This window comes from Tasmannia lanceolata, unplaced genomic scaffold, assembly GCF_043159265.1.
Source record: "Tasmannia lanceolata isolate RefF3 unplaced genomic scaffold, GAP_Taslan_0.1 ptg000005l, whole genome shotgun sequence".
Classification (NCBI taxonomy): Eukaryota; Viridiplantae; Streptophyta; class Magnoliopsida; order Canellales; family Winteraceae; genus Tasmannia; species Tasmannia lanceolata.
The window spans coordinates 6,641,259-6,657,747 of NW_027518682.1; the positions used below are offsets into that span (position 1 = coordinate 6,641,259).

Genomic DNA, 16,489 nt, shown 5'->3' on the forward strand with positions numbered 1-16,489 from the left:
CGTTATCAACTAGTTGTGGAACTGAAAGAAGAGCACAACTCAAGCTGAAGAGCACTCGAAATGTAGAAGATCCAGATGACCAAGACAAAGATTTGACAACGAGATAGCAGCGACTAGAGCGCTGATGGAACTGTGGCAAGAAAGGTTATAAGAAACATGACTCCAAACCGAAGTTTACAGGCTGGAAGATAAGCTTTGGGTGTTTATAAGAAGGGGGAAAGGGAATAAAATACGTAAAGGTCCTCAAATTTTGAGGAGATTATTTTTATGTTTTTCTTGACTTTTGGGAAGAAGAACCTCAGAACACCATGACTTGAGTGTTTATATGCAAGTTTGAGGTTTTCTGTTGCATCTTTTGAGTTGAAAGACCCATCTCTGTTGAAATTTGATTGTGGTTTGTGATTTTCTCCGAGTTTTATAGAATAACTACAATTCTAGTTGCATAAACATTAGCAAATTAGAGGACTAGACTTAATATATGACTCCGTTAAGTCCTACAGCAACACAATTCAGAAAAAAAAAACTAGTAATGGCAAGCATACGTTGGGATTTGATTTCTTATTCATTTTGTCTTTAGGTGGGAGGCTAATGGGCTTTACTCTTCAATTCAAAATCGTAGACCTTGCTCTTGGGATTCATTTACAGTTAGGACAACAAATTGATTGGTGTCTTCAGAGGAAAGTCTATACATACAAAGACATTTTTTTAGATTGTGGAGGTGGGTTATGAGCTGAATGACCTAAACCTATTTCTTCTTCTTTTCCTGGGTTTGGCGTGTGGAATGATTGTTTTTCTTGGTTATTTTATTGGGATCCCTTTTGAGAAAAAAAAAAAGAAGCTACAATGTCAAAATCAAGAAGATGAAGCACAAGACTAGTGTACTTGTATGAACTCAAATAAAAAACAAATGGTAAAATGCATTTATTTTGGAGGGTGAACCCATGGTGAAGTGTTCCATGTGAAGAAGCATCTGCTAGAACAAAATCTGGAACCCTCCAATTAATTCCGGAAGCAGTTTCATTAAAATTTTGAAGAATATAAGCGAAAATTAAGACGAAAATAGTGAAAAAGAATTTTCAGTCTCCTTGCCATGCTTGTGCCAAACAAAAATAAGTATAATACTTCTCCATTCAAGAAAGAAATACAATAATTCGACGAAAACAATCGTGTTGAGATCAGTGAAAGAAAAGGGGAAAAAGGAGAGAAAACTGATGATCGGAAAAGGAATTTCGCTTGCCTCCCGCCTGCAGCAAAGAGAAAATGGGAAAAAATTAAATGTAGAGACTAGACCCCTTTGGTTTCTGACACATTCAACTTAACGCCCAGTGTTTAAAAAGTTACAAGCAGAGTCAGTAGACCCCCTGTGGTTTCAATTTGTGTAATGTAGACCCCCTCGGTGGCGGGGTTCGTCCACAGATTGAAGGGTTAGATGATCCTATGGAGATGATTTTTTGGGCACACCTTATCTATGTCAGGCCCATCAAATGACCGCTTTGGATCATTCAAACAATGCGGGCCCACTGTGTTTTTGGTAGTGTTTGGATTCGGGTATGAGGTTTGGAGGGGTGTATGGGGTCTTCATTAGCATTGATGGTGTTTCAAAAGAGGGGGCCTACCTTATACAAATTGAAACCACAGGAGGTCAACTTGTAACTTTTTAAACATTAGGGGTTAAGTTGAATGTGTTAGAAACCACAGGGGGCCTAAGTGTATTTTTCCCTGAGATTTAAGAATAAATCTAAGACAGAAAGATGAGAGGGGAAAAAAAAAGAAAAAAAAAAAGAAAAGTGGGGGGAAAAGAGAGCAGCTCTACGTACTCGAGGGGTTTCTCTTTTATGTTCCTCTTGTTAGGGTTTAGGGTTCGGAAGGTAAAACACGGTCAAACCCCGTCCCTCCGTCAGGAGTACTGTCTCGTCTGGTGAGAAAAACACTTTAGCGGGAATTTTCAGAAAAGTTTGGGGAAGAAATTAATTTATTTTTTTCAGGAATTTCGTGATTTTCCATGAAAAATAAGTTACTTGAACCACCACATCGCAGTTCAACTTTAAACAGGAAAATGAATGAATTAACCGCATTTTGAGTCTTAAATTAAGAATGGATGGTAATTTCAACTCCATTGCCTTTGGAATGGGTCGTACTCGTACAGCTAGAAAGACTATTTTGCCCTCTTGCTCTTGTCCTATAATTTTTTTTTTCGGTTTTTTCCGGTCGCTACAACTCGGAAGAGGAAGAAGAAAGGGAAGACGTTACAAAGAAAAAATACGAAGAGCAGGAGGAAGATAACAAAGAGGAGGAATAGAGGAAGGAAAAAAGAAGAATCGATGCGAAAAAAATAGAAAGCATAGGGAAATAAAAATGGTGAGGAAAAAGAATAAGTAGAAAAGAAGAATTGGCCTAAATGTCGTTAAATCACCAAAATGGGGTCAAATAAAAAAGGGAAATGATTTCAGCACAACTATGTTTTGATACATGCGCTCATGTATCTTGTCCTTTAGCATCGAACTGTCACGTAAATACCTTTTGGGGACTGTAAAAACCCTTTCACAGCTCTTTAAATAGACATGAAACATGGGTGTCATGTATCAAAACATGCTTGTGTTGAAATCGTTTCCCTAAAAAATTGGGTTGACTTGGCAAAAGATTAGGCCGATTTGCAACCCGATCTTTTCCCAAGTCGACCCGATGTTTTATAGATTTGACATGATCTTCAACGATTCGACTCCATTTTATGACGATTTTTACTGATTTTACGCCATTTTATGTAAATTCTTTTGTTTCTCGTTCTCATCTTTTCTTCCTCGTCCTCCCTTCTTCTTCCTCTTCCTCTTCCTCTCCCAAGTTACCTTGACAGCCGGCGGTGGCGGAGATGAAAAAATTAAAAAAATATATATACAAGAAGAATAGGGCAAGATCGTCTTTTGGTTTGTATGGCACCACTCCAAAGACAATAGAGTTACAACAACCATCCATACGAAAATTCATGCTCAAAACACAATTAATTAATCTTTTGCCCCTTCGAATAAGCCATAACTACATCATTTTCTCTAAATTGTGTAGATGAAAAAGTTTTCCAAAGAAAAAATTATTCATAAGAAATATTTTTCTTGCACTCCAAACGGCCCAACCCTATTTGTAATGTGAGAATTTTCTATAAAAGTCAAGAAAAGAAAAACATTTCCAAATTCTTCTACTTTTCAACTGTTTGTTTACACGGGAATGATAGATGCAAAGGCGCCCTTTCATTAAGAGACGGAAAAGGGTCCTTGATCAGATCCACGTTATTAAGTGCAACCGAATTTGCCTTCTCAACTGACTTTAAAAGGTCACCAAAAATGACGTGGATCCATACAAAGCCCTTTTCCGGCTCCTCATGCAAGGGCGCCCTTGCATCTATCATCCCTCTTGGCTACACATGAAACACAGGTTTATGTTTTTTTCCAAGGGTACCTTCAATTTATGATAATATTCTTTAGTTATACCATGAAAACATCATTTTCCTCGAAATCTTATAGATGTAAATCCCTAAGATTATTTAAAACCTTATAGATGTAAATTTCTATGTACATAGTAAATACTTTATCACAGCTATTAAATATCTTATAGGGTAAATTTCTCTATACATATTAAAGATCTTCTAAATGCATATTTTTTTATAGCTGCTCAATACCTTGCATAAAAATCAACTAAATTGAATCAATCTATATATTATTTTAAGCGACATTATAACGTAGTTTTTAAAAAGGGAGGTGATATATCCCCCCTTTTGATTACTTGGAACAACCAGCAACAGTGTATCAATGACTGCAGAGGGGCTGATGTGCTTCAAGTAAGAAAGATTCAGTGGGGCTGATTGCAAACATTTTTTATAGAGATAATGTCCATGCATATCGTGTGGTGTTTTATCGTACTAATTAAGAAACAATATTCAAAGTTAAAAGAGTGTTAGCAATGATTGTTCTGCAGATAAGAATACTGTAGTGATTTTTTACCCCTCAATCCTTCTTTCCGTTAATGGATAGACTTTCATGTGCATAATCCATGCAACAACAATTATTTTTTTGACCAACCCAGCAGCCGACTTAGACCAACAAGAGATCATGTTTACACTTGAAAATAGTAGAAAACTAAGACAAAAGGAGGCGCCATTATCAAAGTAGAAGCAACTCAACCACAAACTACAAGGTCCAAGGGGAAAGAAGTGGACCACAGATTAACTACACGGTCCAAGGCGAAGCACCTTTCCTTTTCCATACATGCTCTTTTATAGGAGTTAAAGTTAACAGGACGACACACTTCCAAACCAATATAATATCCCCCATGGACTTGCTAGGCAATTTCGCGGAAAGCGATTTTGTGGTGGCTCAGTGTTGCAGGAGATAAAGGCCACTAGAGCTCACTTTTTAGCTGATTTTGACTCATTCATTCAATTCATAGTGGGTGTTCTTTCTCACTTCCTTATCTGGCGGGCACCACATGTTTCAGCATACTTCCTTATCTCCTCTGCTTTTGTGACATTTTTATGCTCAGAAAGTATTTATCCTGTTATGTTTTTTATTTGACCATCCTCATATTATCTTGGATAGGGCTAGGTTTATTTTATATGACGTAAAGTGCAGGTAGGAACTTTAAAAAATATGTAGTCTACATTATCTGTTGATGATCCAAACCTGATTATTGGACTCTAATCAGCCTTTGGCCCGGTTATGACAACCACTTGTAGAGTCCCCAACTAGGGGTGTAAACGAGCCGAGCCAAGCTTGGCCAGGCTCGGCTCGGCTCGTTAAGCTCAAAAGCTCAGCTCGGGTTCGAACTAGGCTCGGGCTCGGCTCGGCTCGGTCAAGCTCGGCCAGGCTCGCAAGCGGCTCGCGAGCCTTACCGAGCTCGGGTTATATTAAGTTCACACCCCTCATCTTCCCTGGACAGCCCTATCTAGTGTAATTTGACTACTTTTTTTACACTATGGGGGGGTGGTCTAAGTAACAAATGAGATTCCAAAAATGAAGTGACATATTTTGCCTCCCCCTTTCACTCCATGGACAACCCTTTTAGTGTATATATTAATATATAATATATATATTTAAATATATTAAATTCTTAACGAGCCTTAACGAGCCGAGCCGAGCCTGGCCTAAATCGGGCTCGGCTCGGCTCGTTAAGGATTCGAGCTGAGCTCGAGCGAGCTTCCGAGCCCGAGCCAAAATTGACACCCTTATCCCCAACCGATTATTGGACCGAAAATTGCACTAAATTTGAGTCCAATAAACGGTTGGGGGCTCCACAATCGATTGTCATAATCTAAAACAAACATAAACAGGCCATCACGACAACCGATTGTGGGCCCAAACTGGTTATGGGAGTCAAAATAAAATACGGGCTATTACAATCTAAAGATATGTTGTTTTTAAGATTGTGACAACCGATTGTAGCCCCAAACCGATTATTGGACTTAGTATTATTCCTAAATAAACAAGGTTATTGCAATTAAGCATTCATCCCCTAATATCAATAATTATATAGAAACATTACATAAATGAATAGCTTGGGTTGAGTCATGACATTCTGATGGTTTATACTTTAGGCTCCGTTCCTTTCGACGTAAAGACGAACATAAACCAAATTTACGTCCATTTCCATGTCGAAAGAGACAGAGGCTTAAAGATTTTATATGCTGTGCGCACGCAAAGTCCGTTATTTTTCAAAATTACAGTGGGATTAGGTCACTTCATAGGATGATCCAAACTGTTCATTTTTCGAGCCACAACATATTTCATAAATAAGTTGTACTCGGAAAACCACTTCCATGGGATGATCCTAACCCTCAAATATGTAGAGGGATAGCGCAGTGTAAAAAATCTATAAACCGGAAGGATAGGATAGGATCATAAGAGATGGTGTACGGGATACAGCCTATTTATGCTATGGTCCAACAGATGAACGATTTTGATCATCCTATGAAGAGGGGCCCACTATACCTTTTGAAAATTTCTCCAAAGAGATAAAGGACTTTCTTATGATTGGGGCAAAGGAAGAACAAAAATTAGTTACCACAATACAAGCAGAGTGAGAAAATTTTTAGCCCCCTCGATCTTAGTCGTGGGTCCCTTAGAAGAAGAAAAAAGTTATCTTTGTTATGGGCCCACTATAGATGTCTCAAGCAGGTGTCGTTATCAAAATCCTGCTTACCCACCAAAGAAAAAAGGTGTCGTTATCAAAAGGGGTACATAGGTATTGTACAGTAAGGATCAAACTTCTATGCAGGATGATCTTATCTTATCCACTGGAAATCTATATCAACAATCAATACCTTTTGCCAAAATTCATAGAGAACAGAAATAATAAAGAGAAAACGGTTTCTACACACTAGAGTGGGGATAAGTTTTCTACACACTAGCTTAAAATACAGTGGGGGCCCACATTGTCTGGGTGATCCAAAGCATTCATTTGATGGGCCCTCACATAAATAGGGTGTCTACAAAAAATCAGCTCCATAGGATCATCCCAACCCTACGATTTGTGGAGGTAAAATGGACGTGTATAAACCTTCTCAAATCTGTCCATTTTTTGCCTCCACGGTTCGAAGGGTTGGGATCATCCTATGGAGCTGATTTTTTGTGGACACTCTATCTATGTCAGGGCCAATCAAATGAATGGTTTGGATCACCCAAACAATATGCCGTGTGTAGATAAGTTATCTACACTTGTGTGTAGACACCGTTTTCTCAGTAATAAATTCGCCCCATTTTTTACTTGGGACAGTCCTCTCTCTACTGTATTTATCTCTACAGCCATGTGGATTGTGGTGTTCTGCGAGCTTGGAAGTTTGCTCGCGCGAATGCGTTTAGCATTTCTTATCGACTTTATTGGATAAGTTATTTTAATCTGTGTCGTTATCGTTTGCGGAAAGCATATATACTGTAGTCCCATATATGCACTACGTGGCTCATCCCATTTCACCGATTTTTATCTTATAGCCAAATGGAAATCGTCAAATCACGGATGGTCTTTCCTCGCCTCTCCTTTCCTCCTCTGCAAAATAAATGCCAAAATCTTCCACGCTTACGTTTCAGCCCCAAAAATTCCGTACCTCCTTTCAGAAACCCTAACCCTAACCCTAATTTTCCTGCAACTCGCTTCAAATTCCGAGATTCTGATCTGCTTGAGCATAGCTACAGGTATCGCTAACCCTACTATTTCTTCAACTCGCTTCAAATCATGATTCGATATTCGATCTCGAGATTCTGATCTGTTCGAGCATAGCTAGATCGGCATCCCTGGCCCTAATTTTCCTTCAACTCGATTCAAATCATGATTTGATAGTCAACCTCGAGATTCTGACCTGTTCGAGCATAGTCTCAAATTGATATCCCTAACCTTAATTTCCCTGCAACTCGCTTCAAATTATGATTCGATCTTCGTTCTCGAGATTCTGATCTGTTCGAGCATAGTCAGATCGGGAGAAGGGGAAGAAGATGACGAGGAGGTGCTCGCATTGCAGCCACAACGGGCACAATTCGAGAACATGCCCTAACAGAGGCGTGAAGCTGTTCGGCGTTCGGCTTGATGGCTCCATTCGTAAGAGCGCAAGCATGGGAAATCTCTCACAGTATTCTGGATCGAGCAACATCAATGGAGGATCTCCGGCTGCAGATCTTCACGATCCTGGCGCTCCGGCCGATGGTTATGCTTCGGAGGATTTTGTCCAGGGCTCTGCTTCTAGTTGCCGTGAGCGTAAGAGAGGTTAGGGGTTTTTTTTTTTTTTTTTTTTTCTGTAGTTCTATTTATTCTTAAATCTAGGTTTTTATTTTTTGAAATTTAGAACTTTTATTGAGTTTGCAAAATTTTCATGGTCGCTTGCGTGAGTTGATCTCTAGAGCGTTACAAATATATGCAACACTGATGATAAAGCCGAGTAATATGCAATTCACTATCTTTGCTTAATGGTTACTTGTAGAATTCTCATGAATAATATTGTGTTGTGAACGGTAGGGATGTTTGAGTCTGTCCATTTATAGAGGCAAATGAGGCACCTCCCCCCTCTGTTTTCCTCTTCTCCATCTCACTCTCAGTTTTAGTTATTTGAATAAGTATGGCAAACCAAAGAAATCTCTGAGGGAAAAAATTAAATGGCCAAAGTGCTCATGTAGACTATCCCTCATATTGGTTGCATATGTGGCAGTTTCAGTCGACATGTATAAGTTGGAGTGGGGACTGAAGTATGAAATTTTACTCCTTATTAAGTTATTATGCACCCATGTAACAGAAAGAAACCCGTATATCTATAAAATAAATAAGACGAATAAGTTGAAAATTAAAAGAAATGGAACAATTATCATCTTTCAAAACATGTAAGATATATATGTTGTCCGATCCCATGTCACTTGTTGTTTTATTGTCTTGCTTATGTGATGGTTTTTAGGTGCGTAATTGTGCTTATTCTAGCATTTTTTGAAGTTTCATCTTAAATTTTTTATGGGAGGCCATTCAAGATGCCATGGATAATCAATGAGTTGAGTAGATGTGGCCCATCATTAGTGTTGAAAGAGTTTTATTTAAAAATCACTTAATTTCTTTGAATTATGAGTGTTTTAAATAGCTTCCACTCATGTATTACAAAATTTTTAAGTGGGAAGATAGTTTTAAGTCATTAGAAGGTATTTTGGTCCAAAAGTGTTAGGTTTTTGTTTAGGGTTTTAGAACTTTATAGTTCTCTTTCTTTGCTTGTATATATGTAGCCTCAGGATGCTTTTTTTAATGCTATGCAACGATGGAGTGAATAAAGGTTTGGAGTTCTCTCTCTCTCTCTCTCTCTCTCTCTCTCTCTCTCTCTCGTGGATGTGATGCCTTTTTGAATTGTGATACTTCATATGAGATCAGTTTCTACCCCTGAACTCTCTTCTTTTTTTCTAGCCTCAGTTCTTTTCTCTCCTTTTTCCCATTTTCTTCTTCACCCTTCTTGGTTGGGTTCATAAACCGCTCCCCCTACCTCTATCACCCCTCTTTCTTGATCTTGATCTTATTCTTTGTTGTTCTTGATCTTGATTATCTTTTTCTCTCTTAATCTCTTTTCTGTCATGGATTCACAGCAATTTGGTATTAGAACCTAGGTTCACATCAATGTTCTTTGTTTTCATGGACTTTCATAAACTTCTATTTTTTTACAAGATTTCTATGGATCTTTATAAACTTCTATGAAGTACTTCCACTACTGTGGGTTTGGACCGAAGCTTGCTTCCTTTTAAGAACCTCAAAGATAGGCATAGATAAATCTAAATAATATAATCACACGAGCAACACTTATAAGGCATGGGGTAGAGAACAGCTTTTTATTAAATGATTAGGGCTGGGAGCTGTTTGGGAACTGATTAAAGTGGGTGACTATTGTGATTGGGGTTCTGGAGTCAATTTTTATTACTGTGTTCGCTCCCCAGGTTAGATTTTCATTCTTTCTACACAAATTACAAATTTGCATGTAGCAATGTTAGAATATTTTGGATTTTGGTGGACTTTCTCTATCTTCTCTCACGACACTGTGTGTCCAGCATCCTTTCATTTTTGCCACGATCTTTTAGAAACTTTTGGGCAACTCTCTCTCTCTCCAGTTTTGAGAGGCAATTTTCTTAGCTCAGGCATAAAAGACTATGGATCTAGTAGGGTTTTAACAGTGTAGCTAGATACTTTGGGTGATTAAGATGTGAACGAATGGTGCAAATTTTCTATATAAGAGAACATTAAATTATAGTTTTTTTATAGGACCAAATTACTTTCACAATAGAAGCTATTAAATAATAATATGTCCAGGTCATTAACTAAGGCCCAATGTTAGGATGTGAATCTTTTATCAATTTAATTAATCTTAATCAGGTAATTCTGTTACAGAGGATTAGTTTGTGTAGCTTAGGTGATGTTTTCAATGATTAGGAGTTGTGGAAGAATTGCGCAATCTGTTGTATAAGAGAGCACTAAATCACAATGCCCAGTGTGTTTCAAGGACCATAAAACTCTTGCAGTAAAAGTTATTAAATAGTAAGATATCCAGGTTGTTAATTTAAACTAAGGCCCAATATTGGGACCTGAACCTTCGATTAGTTGAAACAGATTGTTTTGTTATGTAAGATCACTTTATGGAGTATCTACTACTAATCTATGGAGCCACACTTGTAATGATACTGATTTGCAGGTGTCCCATGGACCGAAGATGAACACAGGTTGTTTCTAATTGGCCTGCAGAAGCTGGGCAAAGGTGATTGGCGTGGAATAGCGCGTAATTACGTAGTTTCAAGGACACCCACCCAGGTTGCCAGTCATGCTCAAAAATATTTCATCCGCCAAACCAATGTGAGCAGGAGAAAGAGACGTTCCAGCCTCTTTGACATCATAGCAGATGAAGTTACTCTCTCTCTCTCTCTCTCTCTCTCTCTCTCTCTCTCTCTCTCTCTCTCTCTCTCTCTCTCTCTCTGTGTGTGTGTGTGTGCGTTCGCGTCTTTTAACTGTCAATGTGTTTGTAGTCTTGGAGAAGTGCCTCTCCGTGTGCGTGCGCGCGTCTTTTAACTTTCTGTTACTAGTTCATTATTCGGGAGGTTTCACAATTCCCTTGTTAAATCTCTCTCTCTCTCTCTCTCTCTCTCTCTCTCTCTCTCGTGCATGTCTTTTAACTTTCAATGCATTTGTAGTCTTGGAGAGGTGAGTGTCTCTCTGCGTGTGTGTGTGTGATGTGCGTGGGTGTTTCTTTTAACTATCTCTGACTAGTTCATTATTCGCGAGGTTTCACAATTCCCCTGTTAAAAGTTTTGCTCCATAATGTTACTTCGGACTGTGATACTTACTATCCCTTTTATTTTCAGTCCGTCGACACTCCAGTGGTATCACAAGATCTCTTTCCGAGCAGCCATGAACAAGCTGAAACCCAAAGCAACAAGCCCATGCCAGCTCCTCCTGCTCTGGATGAAGCATGCGAGTCAATGTCATGTGATTCAATTGATTCCACCAAAGCTAACGATGAAGAAGCTGTTTTACCAAAGCCAGAAAGTTCACAATGCAGCTTCCCCGTAATATTTCCTTCTTATTTCTCTCCCTTCTTTCCATTTTCATTCCCATTCTGGCCTGGTTATACAGCTGATACACTGGAAAGAGAGACACATGAAATCGTTAAGCCAACAGCAGTACATTCAAAGATACCCATCAATGTTGATGAGTTGGTAAGCATGTCAAAACTAAGCCTAGGAGAATCTCCCAGTCACGGGGCGCCTTCACCTCTCTCGCTAAAACTGCTCGAAGGGCCAGATAGACAATCAGCTTTCCATGCAAATCCGCCCACAAACAGCTCGAGTATGAACTCTAGTAGCAATCCAATCCATGCAGTCTAATATAACCAGTATTCACATTAGTCTTGAGTGTCAGAGGGTAGCTCGGTACTGATAAGCCCTGCGGATTCTTGTTAATATAAGATGAATAAACTGCAGCTCTGGCATGTATGGTTTACCTTGTATTTTTCTCAATTGGAGTTTGTGTTAACACTCTTGATTCTTTGAGACAACTTACCCTTGACTTTGAAAATGACTACTACATTCTTACTTTTTTGCATCTTTTATTCGCGGTTGTTTAGGATTGTAATGTCTGGGGTGGGGTTTATTTTACTAGGTCTAATAAGCATTGTTTCTTTGTCCAAAATTGGAAGAATCAGGCTAGTGGGTAGTTTAGGTGTCAGGTGTAGTCCGTTCTATGTCATGTAAGAAACTAATTTATATTTGAAACAGTCTCAAATTCTCAGGCATTTTGATATCTCGAACCGGCAGATCCACTATTAGTTCAGTAGTGGATGATTCCTGGTTGATAACTCGCAGATCCACTATTAGTTTAGTAGTCGATGATTATCAGGCATTTTTTACATGTAGTGAACTTAATGAAATTTTTACTGCCTTGAAAATCAAAATCTTGCCCCATTAACCGTCACAAGGTTCAGCCCACCACAGCCATCGCTTCATCAACAGTCATGGGTTGGAAGGTCTAAGCAATGATGAAAGTGAATATAAATCTCACTGCCATAGTAATACTCTGCCCTGGCTGATCTGATCTCCAACTGGAAAATTTCACTTCAAATCAAATGTCCCCTAGTCTACTTGAAACTAGCTACACATATGGAGATCAAAACCTATGATCTATGGACGCCGACTCGAGTGTCGGCACTGTAACCACTAATAATTCTTGGGATTAAGCAACCATAAGTCTAAACATGAGATAACAAATGAGGTGTCACAGTAATAATTCTTGGGATTAAGCAAATATGAGTCTAAAACAAACATGAGACATTGAGACTACAAACTGCAGTGAGAATGAGAGACCATTTGGACAGAATGAACTGCTACTACCACTCTGTTCACGAGCATTCTAATAACCTCACCAATGACACATATACTGCATGTAATTGGAAAACTCTGTTGACTCTGAGGTTATTTAAAACCTTATAAATCTGGTTTGCTTCCCTGGATATATTTACTCCAAATCGTCCAGCATGATCAAGAATAATAACCGCTGCCCACCAAGAGACGATCCATGGAAGTTTAGTTTAAAGCTCAGAACTGTTGAGGACACCCTTTTAGCATAAGGGTCGATTTATCACTGCCCATTCTTTTTTATTGAATGATAGATATCTTTTATTACTGAAGAAAGAGAAAAAAAGAAAGACTACATTGCACAAGAGAGCGCCAAGCAGTCCAACTATTTCAGGTTAGAAATAGGAATGACGATATCCATATTGCTCTGATACTGTCTCTGCAAGGAGCTTGACTCAACCTCAGGGCAGTGGCCGCCTCAATGGATCGCGGCCGTCGGATTTGAGTATGATGAGATGTTGCTAACAGCTTCCAAAGGTCCCATGCAGATGGACAATTGAAGAACTAGTGAGGAATTGTACAGAAAAAATAGTGTTTCCAGGTTTATAAAGATGAAGTGATAACGACTATGTACCAGCGAACAAAATACGCACTCAGACAAGGTTTATATGACTGAGATTTCCCTCAAAGCTCCCCTGTGAGAAGCCCAAAAAAAAAATGAAGTAAACGGATAGAGAATATATACTCTTACTATGAAAATGATTTTTATTCATACATCTATCCTACCGTCCTTTTTCTGGTAGGTTATTTTTGTAAACATTCAAATCCTATTGTAAAGACAAAAAATAAAATAAAAAGCCTCAAGGAATGAAATTAACATAGACCTCGCTCATATCAGGGTGGTACAGCCCAAAATTCTGCTCAATTCCTGGGTTCTTTAGGTTCTCATTAAAAATGGCATACACATATGCTTCCATAATCCTCTCTGGCCTATTTGGCCTCTTTGGTGTACCCTTTCCTTCCAAAACAATGTTCAATCAACTTGTTATTGTAAGTTCCTGCATTCTATTTCGTCGCGATATCCCCATTTCCATCCGTCGGCCAACCACTCTCCGATACAACGACATTGACGTTAGGCCCGCCCGCCTTCTCTAGTGCTGAGTAAACAGTATCAGCCATGGCATCATAAAGGTTATAATATTCGTGCTCCCCGTCTTTCACATCCATGTCCTCCGAAGTAAAGAGGGCAAATTCTAAACTTAGGTGTTACGGGTCGGCCGACTATGCATAGTAGGGATATAAATTGACAAGGAGAGGATAATTGTTTTCCTCCAAGAAGGCCGTGATGGGGGCCCACGATCGGAGCTGTCTTGTCCGAGAATGCCCCTTGAGATGGCAAGGATGATGGTGCTAGCACGGTTAAGGACACACTATAGGTAATGGTGACTTATAATTTCATAGCTTTCAAGGCGGCATCGAGGTTCTTCATGGCCATAAGTACGTAAATGAACAAGTTTTCCGGCGCTCCCTCAACCTCGTTTCCGACAGACAGATATCGGAAGTACAAATCTTCATGACCTGTTAAGGTATAAAAGATTAAGGGCGCTGTTAGGAAAGTGGGAATCCGTTTTGTGAAAAAAAAAGGGCAAACAACCATTGGAGCCCCGTCCACAGTCCGCTAAAAGACAAAGGTAGCTCGAATCCCCATAATGCAATAAATACATCTTGAAAAGGTCAATTCAACAGTCTTGTCACTCCTGATTCCATTTTCAAAGTGTTTTCAAAGATTAAATAATGCCATTTCCAACGTGCGGCTTAAGCTTTTGGAGCAATTGGTAGTTTCACATGGTATCCGAGCAAAGGTCCTAGGTTCAAAACTCTCTGATATTAAAAATTCACATTTAATGGCCAACCCTAAAAAAGAGGGGCCACACATGAGGGGGAGTGCTAAAGTATAAAAGATTAAATAAAGCTATCTCCAACAGCTTAAGCTTTTGGAATACTTGGTAGTTTCACACCACCTATGTATGGGACGTATTGGTCGTTCGCAAGCCAAGGGAGATCCTATTTAAGCACTCCGAGGACTACTGCAGTTCCAGAACCATGCAGAGCTTTAAGTACAGACGGATTCGGTTCGAAGATTCCGATAGATTTCACGTTAATTGATTTGAGAAGGTCCACCACCTTGTCTGGGGAGGGAATGTTGTCACCCATCATACCAAAGTATAAACCAGCAACATTATCATAAAATTGAGCCCCTGCAATCGATAAAACTATACCTGTTAGTGTATGTTTGGCAAACATGAATTTTTTTCCATGAAATATTAGTTTATCAACCGGTGAGCGAGGGGCACTACCATGTTTTAATAATTGCACTAGTTCGTGTAGTCTTTTATTATTTAAACAGCTGCCAAAGGTTATTACAGTTCCTAAAAAGCTCTAAGAAGAAAATTAAACTTCATTTGTGCAATTATTAAAATGTGGTAGTGCAAATACCAGTAGCCAAAATAAATTGTATTTTGATTGGAGTTTTTCTTCAATGTATTTTGATTGCAGTGTACGTGGTAATCAAGTCCGTTGAATCCTTCCCATGAGAAGTACATCAACCCCTGCAGTCATAGATACAATGCAGCTGGCTGTCCTAAGTGAAAAAGGAGCGGATATATCACTTCCCTATCATAAATTGAAGTTCTCTCCAAGTCAAAATTGAATAAGGCTAGTTCAAGTTAACTCTTTTCATGTGTTTAAAAAGTTGGAAATTTTAGAATTATATCCCTTTCCAAACTTTTCCAGAATCCAAACAGGGCCTAAATGATTTTATTAATACATCTACCAATACTATCTTTTTTTCTCGTAGGTTATTTTGTTTACATTCAAATCCTAATCTAAAGACAGAAAAAATCCTCTAAGGATTGAAATTCACATCGTAAACCTTGCTCATATCAGGCTGATACAACCCAAAATTCTGCTCAATTCCTGGAGTCTTGAGGTTCTCATTAAAAATGGCAAACACATATACTTCCATACGCCGCTCTGGCTTTGTTGGCCTCTTTGGTGTACAATTTCCTTTCAAAACATGTTCAGTCAACTTGTTGTTGTAAGTTTGTGCATTCACTTTCGTCGCGATATCCCCATTTCCATCCGATGGCCACGTACTCTCCGTCACGACAACACCAACATTAGGCCCACCTGCCTTCTCTAACGCAGAGTAAACAGTATCGACCATAGCATCATAAATGTTATAGTATCCGAGCTCTCCATCTTTCACAACCACGTCCTTCGAATTAAAGATTGCGAATTCTAAACTTACATATTTCGGGTCACCGGTATAGGCATAGTAGGGGTATAAATTGATAAGGAGAGGATAATTGTTTTCCTCCAAGAAGGCCGTGATCTGACCCATGATTGGACCCGCAGAGTTCGAAAATGCCCCATTGGACCGCAAGTATGATGATCCTAGCACATTTGAGGACACACTAGTGCTAACTTTCACAAATAATTTCAAGGCTTTCAAGGCGGCATCCAGGTTCTTCATGGCCGGAAGTACGTATATGAACAAGTTTTCTGGTGCTAGTTCGACCTCGTTTCCGACCGATAGGTATCTGAAGACCAACCCATCTATGTATGGGACGATATTGGTGTTGACCCAGGTGGCGGTGAAGGCGGGATCGTTCGCAAGCCGAGGGAGATCTTGGTTAAACACTCCGATCACTATTTGGATTTCAGAACCTTTCAGAGCATTCAGTACAAATGGATTCGGATCAAAGATTCGGATCTTGTCTATGTTATTTGCTTTGAGGAGGCCCACCACCTTGTCTGGGGAGGGAAGGTTGTTGCCCATCATACCATAGTTCAAACCGAGATAACCAACATATTGAGCCCCTGCAATGGATAAAACTAAACTTGTTACTATGGCCATGTTTGGCATCACTGATCTTTTTTTCCCATGAAATATTAGTTTACCAATTGGTGACAGAGGGTGAGCCTTGGTGCAACAGTAAGGTTGCTCCATTGTGACTTGGTAGTCACGGGCTCGAGTCATTGAAACAGCCTCTCTGCAAAGCAAGGGTAAGGCTGCGTACATCTAGCCCTACCCAGACCCCGCAATGGCAGGAGCCTTGTGCACTGGGCCACCCCTTTTCAAGTGGTGAGAGAGGGCT

At 39.4% G+C, this 16,489-nt stretch overlaps 1 protein-coding gene and 2 pseudogenes across 1 annotated transcript; 1 reads left to right on the plus strand and 2 right to left on the minus strand.

Moving 5' to 3' along the window:
* Positions 1 to 6,975: 6,975 nt before the first annotated feature.
* Positions 6,976 to 11,572, plus strand: LOC143877281 (transcription factor MYBS3-like). Its single transcript, XM_077379261.1, has 3 exons — positions 6,976 to 7,737; positions 10,178 to 10,386; positions 10,842 to 11,572. The coding sequence occupies exons 1-3, from the start codon at positions 7,470 to 7,472 to the stop codon at positions 11,361 to 11,363; spliced, it is 999 nt and encodes a 332-aa protein (XP_077235376.1). The 5' UTR covers positions 6,976 to 7,469; the 3' UTR covers positions 11,364 to 11,572.
* A 1,617-nt stretch (positions 11,573 to 13,189) lies between these two features.
* Positions 13,190 to 13,556, minus strand: LOC143876955 (glucan endo-1,3-beta-glucosidase pseudogene; annotated as a pseudogene).
* A 1,678-nt stretch (positions 13,557 to 15,234) lies between these two features.
* On the minus strand, positions 15,235 to 16,248 carry LOC143876957 (putative glucan endo-1,3-beta-glucosidase GVI pseudogene; annotated as a pseudogene).
* Between the last annotated feature and the right edge of the window lie 241 nt (positions 16,249 to 16,489).